The sequence below is a fragment of the Pithys albifrons genome, chromosome Z (assembly GCF_047495875.1).
Source record: "Pithys albifrons albifrons isolate INPA30051 chromosome Z, PitAlb_v1, whole genome shotgun sequence".
In the NCBI taxonomy this organism is placed as follows: domain Eukaryota; kingdom Metazoa; phylum Chordata; class Aves; order Passeriformes; family Thamnophilidae; genus Pithys; species Pithys albifrons.
The window spans coordinates 29,491,367-29,508,420 of NC_092497.1; the positions used below are offsets into that span (position 1 = coordinate 29,491,367).

A 17,054-nucleotide genomic window follows, 5' to 3' on the forward strand; every position below is an offset into this window, starting at 1 on the left:
GGCATCTCACAGCATCCTGAATGACCAAGCAGCTATTTTTTTCAGGAGAGTCCTACTTTCTCCACACACAGAGGGGTCTAGAAAAGGTGGTCTAACCAAATCTCATCTCCACCCCTCACCTGTTGGCTAACCATGGCCAATGGGCATCTTCTGATGTGGCCAAACAAAGACAAAACAAACAAATAATATTTATGCTGGAGAGCTATGTTCTAAGCTTTGGGTAAGAGTTAGCAACCAGAAATTTCTACTGGCATTTTGTAATTCATGTGAGTTTGGTATTGCTCACTTGAACACCATTTAAAAATTTTTAAAACTACCCATCGTTTCAAATTGCTGGTTTTATCTGCACATGCAAAATAACCCCTTGTCAGGCCAATGGGCAGGGGAAATGAGTGACTGCAAAATGAGATTATTCTCTTTTATGAGACAGATGATTTTAAACAGTTAGTTTCTCCCTCTGTGAATCTATTAAGAAACTGGTAGTTGAATGTGTGTTCAGTGTTCAGAACTTGAAAGTTACAATTCTTTATTCCAAGCTTTTTTTTGCATCATCTGTTGGGGAAAAGAGATAAACCAAGATCATCCATTTCAATGCCTCTCCTTTTAGACTCATCTGTACATCAAGTTATAAAGATGAATGTTTTGATAACCTAGTTTACCATGGAGGAGTTTCAGTTGCAGCTCAAAGGGAGCAAATCCTAGAAGGGAAATGGAGCAACCAAAACACATGATTCAACCCCTCTTTTTTTTTTGCGCAGAAACCGAAGCAGTGTGTCATCAGGCTAAAAATGGTGAAAGAGTAAAGTATTAACACAAACACATTTTAGAGTCATTATGTAACAAATAGTGAAGCTTTGTTCTACTTAACAGCCTATTGCATTTCCATTTCAACAGAGGCCGAAATATCCTTGACAGCTGCCCGTACATTGCAATAATGGCTCACAACTGGTTTCCTCAGCAAATCAATGGACACAGATTTAATGGAAAAGATGGGGATTCTATTCAAGTACCTGAACATTTACTAGAGGTCTCTGTTTTATTATCACCTCCTCAAGAAGAGAACTGTGAATCTGTGCAGTTCACAGAATACAGCAGTCAGCAGTGGTTCCTTACAGGAGATAAAGAACTTGCCCTGAAGAACAAGGTTTGATGATAATGCAGCTTGTTTTTTCAAAATTTTTTTTTAATCTAGGTATTGTTCAAAACATCATAATATATTTCTAATATTGTGAATATTCTTATAGTCATTTCTATTTAAAATGAACACTATTGAATTTTAGTATTAAATTTATCCTTACATTGTACATGTTATTTCAGGTTTTTTCTATGAGCTTGAAGGGTCGGAGTTCACAGCCTTTGAAAAATAACAATGAAGTAATTTATCGCATTTTTGCTACAGGAAGTCGGATTGTTCCACAAAAGTCTCTATGTCTCCTCTGGAATCAAGCTGCTGAAAGGTTATTTTATTGATTTGTTTGATTTTCCAATTCTACCATGAAGCTGTGTATTTGCCTTAGATGTGATAACTGCAATTAAATAATTTGCAAGTATAAGTTTGATATCTTTCCTGTCTTTTTTCCCTAATTTTTCAGGCCTCTTTACTAGTGCCTAAAACTCTCCTTATAAAGAAAGAGTAGCTATTTTAGATCGGGTATATCTCAGACTTCTCCCCTTACTTTTTCCACTGAAATACCATTTAGTTTATGTAATGATGCGCTAAGTCACAGTAACAGGCCATAAATCCCGGAATTCCATCACTGAATTAATATTAACGAATTTGTAGAGAATTATGTTCTGTATCCTGTTGAGATCTACTTGGTTTAGATGCAATTTCATTAGACCAACTATGTCTTCAGAAGGAGAGTCATCAGAATTTACCTATATGCTCTCATTTTATCTATACGTGATTTCCCTTTGAAACGGATTAGGGTGTCACTGGTAATACCCTTTGTCAAAATCATTTCAGCAATACTGAAAAAAATCCCAAAACATGGGGTTTAGTTTCTAAACAGCAAATAGCAGTGTAAAATGTTCTCCATAATGGGTAAGGTATTGAGCAAAGTTAAGTAGCAAACTATTTGAAAAGTCAGGCAGATGTAGAAGTCTATCAGAAATTTTAAAAATGTGGGCACAAAAATTCCCCAGTGGAAAAAAAGTTCATGTTAATATATTTACAAATATTTTTAATAATAAATGTAAAAAAAAGGCAATAAACAATACTTAAATCTTGTATAAATGTGCTATTCTGAGCACTGCAACTGAAAGATTACAGAAAACATTCTATTGCAGTAGTTTAGAGAACTTGGTATTTGGGGAATACAACAATTTTCAAGCCTGCTTACCATGTGAATTATGCAAGTCCGTTTCCAACTCTGTGGAACCGTTTTTTTGCAGCTGGCTGTCTGATAGTGGGTTCTGCAAAGTGATTGATGACACATCAAATTATGTGGAATGTTCCTGTTCTCATATGTCCACTTATGCAGTTTACGCCCAAACAGATAACTTGTCTTCATACAATGAGGCTTTTTTCTCTTCTGGATTCATCTGCATTTCAGGTCTGTTGATTTAAGAGGATTTTCTCATTAATAACAACTGATTACTAGTCAAACTGATGGATTATTAATGTTTTTAGTAACTGATGTCAATCTTTTCTATTTGGTGGAATACTGAAGGAGTGTTCACTTCATGGTATTTAAGGTGCTATCTTGCCTGAAGTTTGCTGAGTGACAAATTTTGCCACTGGGTAAAAAATGTTAGCAAAGGAATATGTTTCCTTGTGATGTTTTTTGAATGGTAGAAAGGAGAAATATGTCATTCATTTGTGGGAAGAAACTTAAAAATCCTAAATTCACCTGTATCTCTAGCAGCAGTACAGTCATCCTCTTTGTCCAATCTCTTTGAAAATTTTAATTGACAATTTACACTCAGAAGTGATAACCAGGAGAGATAGATCCCATTACACTCTGCTGCCTAACTGCAGCTAACATCTTGGGAGAAGTCTGAGAGTTTAACCAATGAGGATCATGACTCTTTAATAGCAGCCTCAACAGCATTTGCAGAAGGTACAGAATGTTGAACAGGAAGCAGGGGATCTAAGTTCTGGACAGCACTTGGCTTCTGAAGGAGATGGAATTTATGCCTCTCACATTGCAGCAAGTTTACTGTTACGTTGCAGCAAATCCCCCATGGAAGTAAATTTTTTCTTAAAACTTCAGAAATATTTAGGTTGAAAATGACCTCTTGTGTTGATAGACAGTAGAAATAATGGGCTTAGTAAGAAAATATGTTGAAGGGATTCTTAATCTAACTTGAAGACACTTCAGTGAAGTTCTGGATCTGCTTCTTGTGAAGCTTATGACTTCTTTACTAAATCATCATTATAATAAATAATGAAACCAGTAAATAATAAAACCAGTGCAAGCAGCTAGATCCCCTCTTTATCCCTTCTCAGCAAACTACCTTAAAAGATTAAATCCAGGCTCCTTAATTATTTTAAAACCTCAGCCATAAAAAAGAAGACAAAGAAGGAGAACACTCCGTTTTTCATCTGGTTCACATAAACTGATGATTTTTATTTAACAATAAGGAAAGAAGTTTTTAACAGATAAAAATAAGCAGATTTTAAAATACAATTACTGGCTTACAGGGTAAAAAAGTAAATTGATGAGACAAAGATGCCATAGAATACAAAATGCTACAGAAACTGAAGAAAAAAAAATGACACAAAGTAAGATAAGTATTTTGCTGAATTGAAATAAAAAAAGACCCACAGATAATTGTTCAGAATTAGTCTTTTATTGTAGATGTGTTATAAGAATGTGTTTAAAAAATTAAATAGTTTAGTTTAGTTGCAAATGCCTTGCAAGGCCTTTCAACTCCTTTAGCGGGTTGAAGGTCTTTCCTTACCTGATGATATAGATTACTAGAATTAAATAAATCCAGTAAGTAAAAAATTGCTTTAGTTTTAAGAGCTAAAAGGATATTATGAATTTGTCTTAACATCTCCACCTAGGTATCAAGAATATAAAAAAAAATAGAGAAAAGATAGAATGTGTAGATAGATATATAAATATCACTAAGTAATTTTTGAAAAATTTAGAAATAATGCTTTTGACAATGATTTGTTTCATTCATATTTACAAATACTTATAGCTGAGCAAACAGTCAGTCTCAAGAGAGCGTAAAAGATGTGCTTTGATTATCCAAACCCTACCTGGGCTGTAGAAGTGCACAATTAACTCCACATGAGATTTAGCAGCGTTTTCCTTGATGGCTTATCTTTCCCAGGGACCTTCTTCCAGGAACTACTTACTGGCCATTCCCATTTTTGTTCTCTTCATGTTCACAATTACTTAGTGAAATGAAAAGTGGTGTCATTTTTTCTGACTACTGCTGTAAAAGATTTCTGTGCTCAGCACTGATTAAATGCATGTGGAAGGTTATAGCTCCTAAAGCAGTGCTACACAACTGGAGGCAATTATTAATTAATTAATTAGTTTGTTTGTTTCTAAAAGCATTTTTTATGCCGTAATATGAACCCTGAAGTCTTTGCTTCATATTTATTATGACAATCATCCATATCATGCAAAAATTACACACATACAAACCCGAAAGTTTACATTATGTAATGTTTTTGTCTTCCAAGCTAATGGCAGAGTACTTGCCTAATAAATGCATGAGTGATCCCTGTGCGAACCAAAGGGAACATACTCTTTCTGTAAGGTTTGATTGTTTGGTTGTTTGTTTTTTTAGATTATCTGCATCTTCTAGAGATATCTTCTGGATATACAGCATGGTTTGTAAACTTAAAATTTTTCCTTTTTTCTTTTTTTGATTGTTGTTTCTATGTAGGATTTACTTTGGCTATCATCTCCCACCTCTTCTGCACCAGATGTGCCATGTTTGCAGCTAAACTTCTTACTCATATGATGGTTGCTTGTTTGGGAACTCAGGTAAGAAAAAAGGTTTAAGTCTCAAAATGTAAAGTAAGTACATATTTACTTTCCTTTTCCTGATTTTCTTAGACATATTTGAACAGACCTCCTGCAGTGTAAATGTTTTTGGAAAATGTAAAGTTTAAAGTTTCAGCATATGATACTTGTGATTAATCCAAAATTCATATCCTGAGTTGGGATTTCACTTGATTCGGGATGATAGATCAATGTGAGAAAATAGTCCCCTGTGCTCAATTCTATCTACTGAAGAATTTTGAAAGTGCTGCTGATGGATTTTGAAAGTGAACTTCAGCTTGGGGGCCACAGGCTTTTCTGTCTGTGAGCTGTTTTTTGTTTAAATACACTGCTTTTGAACTTTTATATTAAATTCTGACTTGTGCAGGATAATTCTTGTAAACAAGTTAGCGTGGTGTGCAAATGTAATAATTTAGTTTAATCACAGAGATACTACTTAGAATGGTTCAAAGTCCTTTTGTTATTCATCCTCAAGCCTTGAAATCAGTGACTCTCATGACATTTTTTCCTTTTGCCATGCAATGATTTTGCAAGTTTGGAACAAAACCTGAAAGAGGAGTTTCACAGGGTAGCAGCTTAACAGTGAGCTATCTTGGAAGGAAAGTAATAACAGCTTGGCAGCAGCTGTCAAAAAAAGGGAAAGCTGCTTTAGCGCAGAATGAAAAGAGAGTGGATATTTTTGACGAAAGTGAACTGAAGTAGCTAGCTGGTCTGAACAGCTGAAGGAAAATCTTTATACAATTACTTGTGTTGTGATATGTTGGCTTATGTTCTCCGTATTGTGAACTACCCTGATTAGGAAACCTAAATTTAACAGAAGACTCCATATAGATGATGTATATAGAGCTATACCCACGTACAAGCATTTGGACAGTATACATATGATTAGAAATTTACAATGTCATAAAAAGTTTTGTGGTTTTGCTGACTAATGACTCAGAGGAGCTATTTCAGACAGTTTTAACAGAAAATTGACTAACTGAAAATTGGCACTTCATGATTCATAGTTTAAATACAAGGAAAACATTGGTATTTTTCATTTTATTTGGTGACATCCAGGCAATAGTAGACACTGGATTTGTAATTATTAGATCTCAAGCCACTCTAAAGGATGAAGAAAGCTGGGGTTTCTGTGTATAGTTGCATTTTTACCAGAAAAAAAATTGAAACTGGGAAATTTTTCTTGTTAGTTTGACTGGTTTATGCATATGTGAAGTGATGATTATTAGCTAATTAGATAATTAGAAAATTAGTTTTCCTCTAATATCTGAACTGGGTGTTTATTAGGTTTATAGTTTTGGGTTTTGTTGGTTTTTTTAATTGCTGAGGGTGCAGTAGTTACTCATATCTGTAGATGGCAGTTAAACCTTTTCAGCACATTGCCTGTCAGCTGCTGTTCCAAGGCTGTGCCTGATTTGTGATTGCTCTCAGTGGTTCATTTCTCAGTCAGTGGTGGGGAATAGTGATTCACAACATTCAGCCTGTTATTCGAGGTGTGTCTGCAGCTTCCAGAGTTAATGGAGCATTTGCAAACCATTCAAAAATGGGTGTTTCACCAAGTGTTTGGTGTTTGGTGAAACTCACTGGAAAGACACAAAAGGCTAGATATTTGTAAAACATTTTCATTCCTTTCCAGTATAAGTTCATTCAACAATACTATAAATACACAAAGTAAAAAAAAAAAATTGCTAGACTAAGGTTTTCAGTTTTGTAGTAAATTGAGGAAAAGATTTGTGTATTTGAAAAATTAAAGTATGAAAACATACTTCACAGTGTCTCAGTACAGCCATACTAGTGAATAAAGTTCTTCTTTTCAAAGAACTGTAAACCTGATTACAATCTTAATGGAACTATTGTTATGGCTACTGTGCTTTGCCTGAGAATTCCCAGGCAGAATTCATGAACAAGCACTTTATACATGGCTTGTTCTTGTATACTTTGCTTGATACATCTTGTCCACTTTAAATTTCCGGGGCCATCACTACAGTACGTGCAGAATATTACAAATGACACAAACTTATGCTAAATTCTCTATTTAGATTTTTCCTAAGTGCACTGCTGAGCTGCTTTTTATATATGTAGAAGATACTTCTCTGGATTATTTGAACATTCCCAAGCTGCTTACAGCGATAGTTGTGTACAAATGGCCTGCAATTCTTCTGGCCATTGATGCAAAATTAAAGTCTAATGGTGAAATGGAAAAAAAAAAAAGCATATGGGGAACTATGTCATCCTCTTTTTGTTAAACAAAATGATTATGTTTTTTAAGCTATCCAGTCCTCAAACTACAGTAGGACTTGGCATCATCATCCATTACTGTAATGTCTGCAATGACTACCAAGATGGCAAGCCAAGCTGATCCTACCACTGACTTTGACAGAAATGCATGGTGCAGAATTATACTTACTCTATTTACATATTTGAAAACTATGTCTTCTTCAACCTGAGCAAAAATGCAAACATACATGTCAGTTACGTCTTTCAAGAAGCAATTTTGCAAAAAATCCTAGTTTTAAAAAATTGTTAAACATTTATTTAAAAATTATGAACTGCGGCCTTGGTAGAGTTGCTGTTCTATTATTTGGACTTACTCAGATTTGGAGAAAGATAGAAAACACAATTCTGCCTAAGATAAATTTTAAAGATATGATGAAACCTTCAAGAGGTGATTAAGGAGCAGGATATGAATGACTGAGTGAATGAATGAATGAATGAATGCATGCTCAGAGAGCCTGTAGCTCCTGCCATTGTATGAAAGTGAATGCTCTGCATTGAGTGAAATGTTACTTCTGCTGTGCTGTTTTGAATCTTGACTCTTCTCTTACAAAATATGGAAATTCTCACCTTCCCCTATATATTATCAAGGCCCAGAAGAAACTGGCAACCTGGATGTGGGGGTGGAGCATGCAAAGCATATTTCAAAATGAGGTGTGTAGAGTCATTCTCTGTACCATCCACCACAGGGCAGCTCATGCAGATAGGCAGCTTGGGTGACTGCCTCTCTCCTCGCAGCAGAGAGAAGTCCTCATGTTAATTCAGTCCTCCCTTAGGGTAAGCCTCAACCATTCAGTCAGCTGGTAGGAAGTACTAATTAAAGGACTGTTTCTAAAGAAGCCTGGTACAGAGCTTCAGTAAACTCCAGGCCCATACGAAATATGAGACTTTTGCAGAATAGGAAACAACAAATAGTTTTATGCATTACTATGAAGTTATAGCCCACTTTCAGAGGCTGAGAAAATTTAAATTGTCTGTGATGAAAACTAGGCCTGAGATTTTCTTGCTCTTGATTTCCTCACTGTTCGCTGACAGCAGCAAATAATCCTAAATGTCATACCATCAGCCCTTACCCATAAGGCTTGAGAGGGCACAGAGGAAATAGAAAGAAACTAGACCCAGGCGTCTAAAACTGATGCCCACTCTAGAAATTTGACTCAATGCTAATATTTTTCATCCTGTTACTCTTCAATGTGAAATGTTTCAATAAGAAGAATTATGAGTTGTAGGTAGCCTTCTTCCACCCTTGATGTCAGTGTTCCTATCTTTGGGATAATAATGTCTAAAATTTCTTGTTATGGAAGGAGTCTACAGATGTTACTAAGAGTGGAAAAGATTTCTGCTTCTGGTATAGGAGTATTGAAACTTACAGCTAGCTGAGACACTTATGAATGTCAGAAAGGAAACTTGGGTCAATAAGAATGTTCATGTGGGTAAGCTGCCTTCACTAGTTCCACATATAATGTCTGTGTGGTCACAGTAAATAAATGTTAGTTGTTTTATGCATACTTTTCCAGGAGATGTGATGCACGTTCCCTAGACCTGCTGAAAACATGTTCCAATATAATACAATACATAGTGACTCTTGGAGTTTCATCTTTGTTACCATTGCAAGTATTAGGACGTAAACCTTTTCTCCCAGTGACATGCCATTAGGTTGCAAACAGAATTATTTAGTTAGTTATTAGCTGATTTCAGTAGTTCTCACCAAGTCAGAGCACAGTGTGAAGTTCACGCAGTGTCTTTCACTAGCAGTTTCAGTCTAGTCATAAGTAGGACTATATGGGAATTGGATTTACATAAAAGACATTTTCAGAATGGAGGAATCTAATGCTTTTATAGCAAAGTAATACAGTGTTATGATCTGTGAGGCTCTGAGAGCCCATCTCTGTTACATTGTGTTACTAATCATGAGTCTGCAATATCTAAGAACGAGATAGTCAAAGGTAGGACTAATGAGAGATTTGTAGCAGAAGAAACTAATTTATATCAAGATTTCAGTGACTTTAGAATCTGTATTGATCATACATATGCACACATTTTAAGTAAGTAAGTAAGTAAATAAATAAATAAATAAATAGCTAACTAACTTACTAACTAAATCTATCTATCTATCTATCTATCTATCTATCTATCTATCTATCTATCTATCAGGTGTCCTCAAGTGTTTAATAAGGTGTATGAGGTCCTTCAGAATCTGAGAGTCAAGAAATGCTAAACTCGAGAAGTGGGGCACCCAATCATCACAATATGTATTGAACACGGTAAAACGGTGAGGAAGGACTGTTACCGTGAAACAATAGCTGTGCATTTCCCTGATCACCTGGATTTCCTATGAGGAAGTGGGAAGAATAAGTTACTCCTTGTCGCAGAATGTTTCCCTTTTCTACAGCAGAGGGAGTCATTTTGCTTGTGCAGTACCAGCAGGTGCCAAGTTGCTGCAGGTCTGAGAGATTTGATATGAACATGATGCTATCTGTAGATACTTAGAGCTAAAACTGAGGCAATGAAGGTGCTCTAAGAGCTTATCTCTACAGTCAGTCTCAGTCTAGGAAGTGTAAAGTAGAAGGAGGTGAAATACCTTAACCCTGTGAAGAAAGGGCAAGAATTGCTCTAGACGTGGAGTAAAAACTAAACCTGAACACTCAATTTAATAATTTTTGTTATTCATTGTCATCAGCCAACACAGGATTTTGATCTCTCAGGGATAACCTATACCTATGGTAGTATTCATATATTTTTCCTTTTGCTATTCATAGGGATGTTACTTTACCACCCTTGTTCGCTTTTCTGATGTTGAGCCACCATGTAGTGTTAATGCACAGGCTGTTAGTATTTTTCTAGATTATCTCCTAGCGTTTGCCAAAATTCAGATATATGAGCAATGCCATAACATATGTTAGAATGCTGCTACATTATCTCACACCTCCTGTCCTCGTTGCAAACAGTAAAATCTTCTGTTTATCACTTTAAAGTATAAGAATATGAGATTTCTATCAGCTAATGCCTTCCAGCTCTTTTTTCATTATACCTTATTTTTTCCCAACATCACAAGCAGTTTGGGACCACACACAGAGAGGAACAGACAGAAACATTCCCAGGTTGCCTATTCAGTGCTATTTTTGGTATCTTACTGTGAGGCAGGTTATACTGCTACCTCTATCTGTTTCATCCTTCATTGTAATTTTTCAACTGTTTCGCCCATTTTCTGCCTCCTTTCTTTATCTGCCTTTGTTCGGTCCTCTCATGCGTGTGTTCTGCTTTAATGAAAAAATACTTACCTATTCCCGCTCCTATTTAGCAAATCTCCCATTGTTCCTTTCCCTGCTGTGGGCTTTTCTCAACCCTGCCTTGATAGTGAGAAGGATTGCAGCAGTTGCTGTTACCCATAAATTCAGACCATGGCAACAGCTGTGCAGTGTCAATACGAAGTTTTCAAAACATTCTTAACTTACCTTTTGCAGAAAGAAATCCATCGGTATTCATGAACAATACTAACTCAATATTTTCCATTGTAGCTAATTAAAATTACACTAACCATTGAACATTTAGCTTCCATTTTACTCCATGACTGTAACTTTTCTTGCTTCCATGTATAAAAAATGTTTTAAAAGGACCTTTTGTTTCTGTTTTTGACAGTTTTCTTCTGACCTACTTGTTCATATCTTCCAGGCAGTTAATGTTCCATACACAGTAGATTAACAAGGCATTTTCCAGACTTAATTGGAATAATTATTTGTATACATGAAACCAGAGCCTGACGTGGCAGGATGCTTATGGCAAGTGTAGTTCAAAGTTTATTGGGATGCTGATTGCTTTTGAAAATAACTGAATAAGATTTTCATAAATAACAGCTAATGATTGAGGATTACACTTGTATAATTTTTCGTAGCTTAATCAGCAGGCTATATTAGAATTTTTTATGCTGGTAGTTCTGATTTTGTGCACATTGTAATTTTCCCTTTTGGTATAGAAAGTGCCTTTTGAAAATTACATTATGGAGATTTATAAGAATTAAACAAACAGGTTATAACACAAGACAGACTTTGTTTTTAGGTTTTTTTTTTTTTATCCCAGGTAGGTAATATCAGTATTTATAAAATATAATTTGAAACAAAGACAGTACTAAAAATGTAGATCTGACTAGATTCTGAAAATTACCAGGAAAACCATAAATGCTGGGAATGGCAGTGAATGATCAGTGAAATAATTAACGATGAGAGAAACCAGGAGCATTTAATTATATATTCATATGACAAAAAAACCTTTAAAAAACTAAGCTGACCATGTTCAGCCATGGGAAAAAGGCTTAGAAAACCATGATGGTTGATCATGGAATGTGCTATATTTCCATATTTCCATTCCAAGAAAATGAAGGAACCGGGAACCTCTGTTTGGACTAAGAGAGGTGAAGGATAGAAACCAACTGAAAATGAGGCATGTACATCATTAGAAATTGACCTCTGTGTCTGGAACATTTACTGGACATAATAGAATTTTATGTGTGTCTCAGAGATGAGGGAGCAGAGCAAGTATACAGGAGATAATTAACTACATTGTTTTGCTTCACATCTGACATGGGATAGGAATCTTCTCTTAGTAATTGTGGGTCAGCTGGCAGACATAGTTCGGAAAGCACAGGAGTTCAAAGTCTCAAGATTGCCTCTCCGTGAGTAAACAAAGAACTGAATCAAATAAATACCTAACCATCTCTTTATTTACCCAGGGCTACAAAATGTCTGCTTCTCTCAAAGGACAGATATTGTGATGAAAACTGTTAGCCCTACCCCAGTATTTATCCCTGGTCCTTGCAGCATCCAAAGACTTTACAAGCATTTTGTTGTGTCCTGCAATAGGTTTGGACAGATACTTCTCTAGTCAATGGTGTGATAGAGAGCTTTGTATTCCAGCCAGTCCCAGCATAGGTGTTTAACCACTGTGTAGAAGCAGGTGGCAAATGGGTCATAAAAACATGTTCACTGTGTTATAACAGATTAATTTAAGGGTAGCATCTTTATGCCTTTTAGGGTTCTTGTGGTCTACAGCATCCACATTCAAAGTCAGGAAAACTCAGTCTTGAAAGTAAGTTAGGAATTACTTTCTCTTTTTAAGACCAGAAGAAATATTTCTAAAGTAATAACTGAAGCCTAGCTTCTTGATTTTTAAAAAAAACTTCTGGTTTTTAAACAGTTTGTTCCCACAATGAACAAAGATGGGAAAACAAGGATCAAGTAGGCATTCAGTATAAATGCAGCCCATGAAAATACATCAGTCCTCTAAATCTAATACACACAGGGTTTTTTGTCTTACCACCACCACTTTCATAGATGTGCATGATTCAGCAGAAAATGAGAGGCAGACAGAGAAATACATAACTGAAAATTATAGCTACAGCACTGTCTGTTATATGCAAATTCACACTTAAAAATGGCTCATAGTTACAGTTATTTTTTACTTCTGAAGTATTTTTAAAATATTGCAAGGTTGTGCTTGAGTCTAATGTGTGATCAAGATCCAGCAGCATACTTAGAGGCAAATGCAGACAGTTACATGAACATTTTTAAAAGATCTCCATGGGAGATAAAAGATAAAGCTCTATAGTAAAATCTGTCCTCACATTTAATTGTGTTCTTCAGTTGTCGCAAATCCTTGCAGCCTCTTACCTTGTAGCAGAGTTTTGGGTGGATGAGTGGTTAATGTGTTCCTAAACCCTTATCTGAATGATTACCAAGTCATTAACTCATTGTGATATACGGAGTCCTACCCATGATGTGGGACAGGCTAAAGTAATGTCCTTGTTGTCCTTCGTATTTTGTATAAACATGTGCCTTGCCTTCTACTGTATGCAGATGAATATATGGCATTAATACTTTGCAGCTCATAATTATGAGATCAGACATGATGGCAACTAATCTCTTTAGGGTAATTATTACTGGGTAGCTCATCTTCCCACCTTTGAGGAACAAAAGCTTTCAGGATATATTTGGTAGTAAATGCTACCTATTGTTACAATATATTTTGTCAACATCAGACTGGTTTCTTAAAGCCTTGCATAAATGTGGTTTCACTGGAAAAGGAATGGAATAGAAGCTGATGGGGGAGTTGGATGGAGTGGAAGTTGACCATATAATTAGTTTGACCATATAATTAGTTTAAATTATTGTTTAAATAATATGTTTAAACATTAGCTCTTCAGCCATTTTATGTGTTATAAAATCCTTTACATTAAGTGATTAAAAGGTCCCACATCTTCCTCTACCTGTGTGAAATGTTTCTTTCTAATGCATTCTTGGTTATCTTTCTTTATTAGTTGTAAATTAATTTAGCTGTGACACTTCTAGCATTTCGACAGTAATCTTTGTTCTACCCCTGCATGCTCAGGACTGCCAAAGGATAAAATCAAAGGTGAACTTGCTCTTAATTATACTAACAGATCATTCCTGATGTAGGAAGCAAATACAAGGCTATGCTGATTTTCTCTTTAGAAGAATTAATGGAAAACTGATCTTTTTATCACAAGAGTCACTCCTTAGAAATCCAGTAATAGCCATGGACTGAGTCTGCATCTGTGCTTGGCTGGCTCTGGCTTGGACCAGGAGTCACCAGGAATATCCCTTTAGAGGTCCAGAAAGCATGCACTGTAAAGCAATAAAATGGGATAAGAGACCTCTCTGAAGACAGCTGTTCACAGCCTTTGGTTCTAACATCCTGCTGCAGTGTGTGACACTCATTCTTGCACTCAGAGCTGTGGTAGCTTTCACAGCATTGCCTAAAGCTTTAGATCATTCAGGTTTAATTTTTTTATCTTTATATTGAGGCCATTCACTTTTGGAGGAGGAAAGACAACATATCATTTTTCAGTATAAGTTTTTTGCCCAAACATATGTATCATGTATTCCTCCTGTTTTCACAATGGCAAGTGTCCTTACCAAGCTTCACCCCAGGAATAAGCGTCTTCAAAAGCTTTCTTTGTCTGAACTGCTGAGATGCACAGGTGTTATTAGTGGGCCTGATGAATGTCAGGTTCCAGTATATAAGTCCATTTATCAAGGGAAAAAAGAAGCACTTTATTTTTCTAACCTTGTAAATTATTGACATGTTATCTTCAAAATGCTACAGGAGTCTGACAAAGTTTAGCTCTGTATAACACAATAGGTGTCCCTTTTCAAAACTACTGGCAAAATAGTTAATACAGTTTTCCAAAACTGGAAGCATTTTTTAAAGGAAAACCAAATTAATGCAAGCATTTATTTTTCAGTAGTTTGTTGCCCTCTTAGTTCATAGTGATATATGGGTTGCTCACTTGCAGCTTCATCAGTTTGTGAAGTCCAGCAGTGTTTGTGATGATTACAATGTGCTATATATTGTAAACAGAAATTTGAAGAAAAGGAATTTTTAGTATAAAGAATCTACTTTGTCTTTAGTGCCAGCAGACTTCTTTCCTGCATGAGCTTTCTACTGAATATTGTATCATATTACCCTTTGAAAATATTTAAAGTTATTGAGGGTTGTTGATTGGGATATATACATAACAGATGACTCCAACTTTGGAGGTCATCTCTTGCCATCAGTGATGAAAATGTAAGCATTGTAGCTGGTTTATTTCATAACCCTCCATAATTTAATTTTTAATTGCCCAGAAGAAGTTGTGCTGGTGATGTCCTAACATGCAGTGAATTATCTTGTATGCTAAATAATCCTGGGTTGCTTAACAAACCTGAAATATCACAGAACCATAGGCAAACACTGAGAGAAAACCAAACTATAGAAAATACATGCTTTGTAAGACTTCATTTGGTACCATCCTAATTCTGAGCTGCAATACAGGTAAGGAATTGAAAAATTTGTAGCTTTCAACCATATTGTGATTTCAAAACATGAGATGAATTTATTACATTTTTAAGGGAAGAAAAGAGCAATTTTTATATGGTATTGAAGTTCTGTAAAGTAAAATGGGTAGAGTGCTTGTAATTTAATTTATTACATTTCTAGTCTGAAGAAAAATGGTGTTGGGATGTTAACTCAGACTTGTCATTCTGCTTTCTAATATTCTTTCATGACCACTTGTCAAGACTTTCAACTAACCATTGTACATTATTTTCTTCAAATGAAAGAAACAAATTAGTGAGGTTAAGAACATGTCCTTGTTTGATAATTGCCAACTAATATGCTTTAAATAGTCTAGAAAATTATGAGCTGTCATTTACTCTCTAATTAAGTGGGTTTTCTTAAGATAGAATAAGATAGATGGATTAATTGTGGTATATGTACTAAGTTATTTGCTAGGTGATATATGAACAATTGAATTTTTAACAAGGCTAGTGCTTTGTATCTAAGATTTGTATCTAGTAACATCCTATGACAGACAGTACTGTTCAGGAATATCAAGTGTCATTGATAAATTAGAAAGATGTATTGCTCATCTCAGACTGCAGGTTTTCTTTCCTTTACCTGTGCGAGCAAGACTTACCTGCACGTCAGATGGACACCCAGAGACTAAAGTGTTTTCCTTAAAGCCTGCTTTTAGCCTCTGTCCAACTGTGTGGTTGGTTCAATAGCATGATTGCTCTTTATTTGTCACAACCAATCAGACTCTCAGATGAACAGGATTTTAAAACTAATTCTTTTTTTAGCAAGCCCAGAATTCTGTTAAGAATCAATAAATAAAATGTTAAAAAATAAAAAAAGCATGTCCTCTGTATTCACAGTTCCTTTCCTCAGGATACTGAGGTTTCTTTCTCTCTAAGCCCAAAGAAGGAACCTGATGTTTGTTTATTTTGGAGGTTTGGAAGTGGGTGTTTTGGATTTGTTTTGTGCTTTGGCAAATTTTCTTGTGTTGCTATAGGTCATCAGTGTAGCACTTAGTGATTCTCAATTCACTTTGCTAGTGGGAAGCTTGTTCTCCTGTGTGATAAGGTTCTCATAACTTTTGGCCTTGTCTTTATTTTTTATTCATATTTTCACACTTCTGTATAATACTATGAAAGTTTTAACTCCATGATGTATTATCATTGGCGCATTTTTCTTTCTCTGATTTTGCTGGTGTTTGTTTTAAGAACAAATCTGTTAATGAAAGTTCCTTCTGTCATGTAGTTTTTTGGTCCAATGCTTAGTAGCATTTGAGGTCACTTAAGGAGAACGATGAACCAAGAGTGACTTTGACCCAAATACAGCTGCTGAATAGGTGTGTGTCAGGGTAGAAATTAACTGGTCATTAATAGACAGGTCACAGAACAGAATAAAAGAATAACTAGGGTGAGAGAACCTCTAGAGATCGTTTAGTCCAACTCCTAGTTCAAAGCTGCCCATTCAAATGAGAAAGTATAGAGAGAGCTGTGTAGTTTATATTTCATTCTGATCAAACAAGTATATGCTAGGAAGTGACTTGTTTCTTGCAATTCTAGTGTTTCTGGGTGGATTTGAAATTCAAAACAGGATTTGGAGAGTTTGTTCTTGATATAACTCAGATTGTCTCAAATTATAAGTCAAAAGACTCCAATAGCAATGCACCATAATTAAGCAATAGTCTAAATCCTCTAAATAGTCTGCGTAATTCCAATTAGTATTTATTTTTCAAAATGCTACATTTAGTAATTACATTTGGAGGTGTGAATTAAGATAATCTTGATTGTTTAGCTCTGCAGATCATATTGTCATCTGCAGAATTTTAGAAAACACATTTTTATCGTTGATTTCAGTGGTTCAAAAGAAGGTATTTTTTGTATATTCTGTTATATTGTTCTGGGTGATATCTTCATCACTTTGGTTTCAGAGATAAATGCTTTTAACTTAAGAGTTTTGTAGAATATA

The 17,054-nt window shown here is 35.4% G+C and overlaps 1 protein-coding gene across 1 annotated transcript in view; it reads left to right on the plus strand.

Moving 5' to 3' along the window:
• Positions 1 to 17,054, plus strand: part of ADGRV1 (adhesion G protein-coupled receptor V1) — a 273,128-nt gene that overhangs the window by 125,583 nt on the left and 130,491 nt on the right. The window contains exons 81-84 of the mRNA XM_071580491.1: positions 895 to 1,144; positions 1,318 to 1,457; positions 2,395 to 2,555; positions 4,852 to 4,952. Coding sequence (XP_071436592.1) covers positions 895 to 1,144; positions 1,318 to 1,457; positions 2,395 to 2,555; positions 4,852 to 4,952 — 652 coding nt within the window. The remainder of the gene's footprint in view (positions 1 to 894; positions 1,145 to 1,317; positions 1,458 to 2,394; positions 2,556 to 4,851; positions 4,953 to 17,054) is intronic.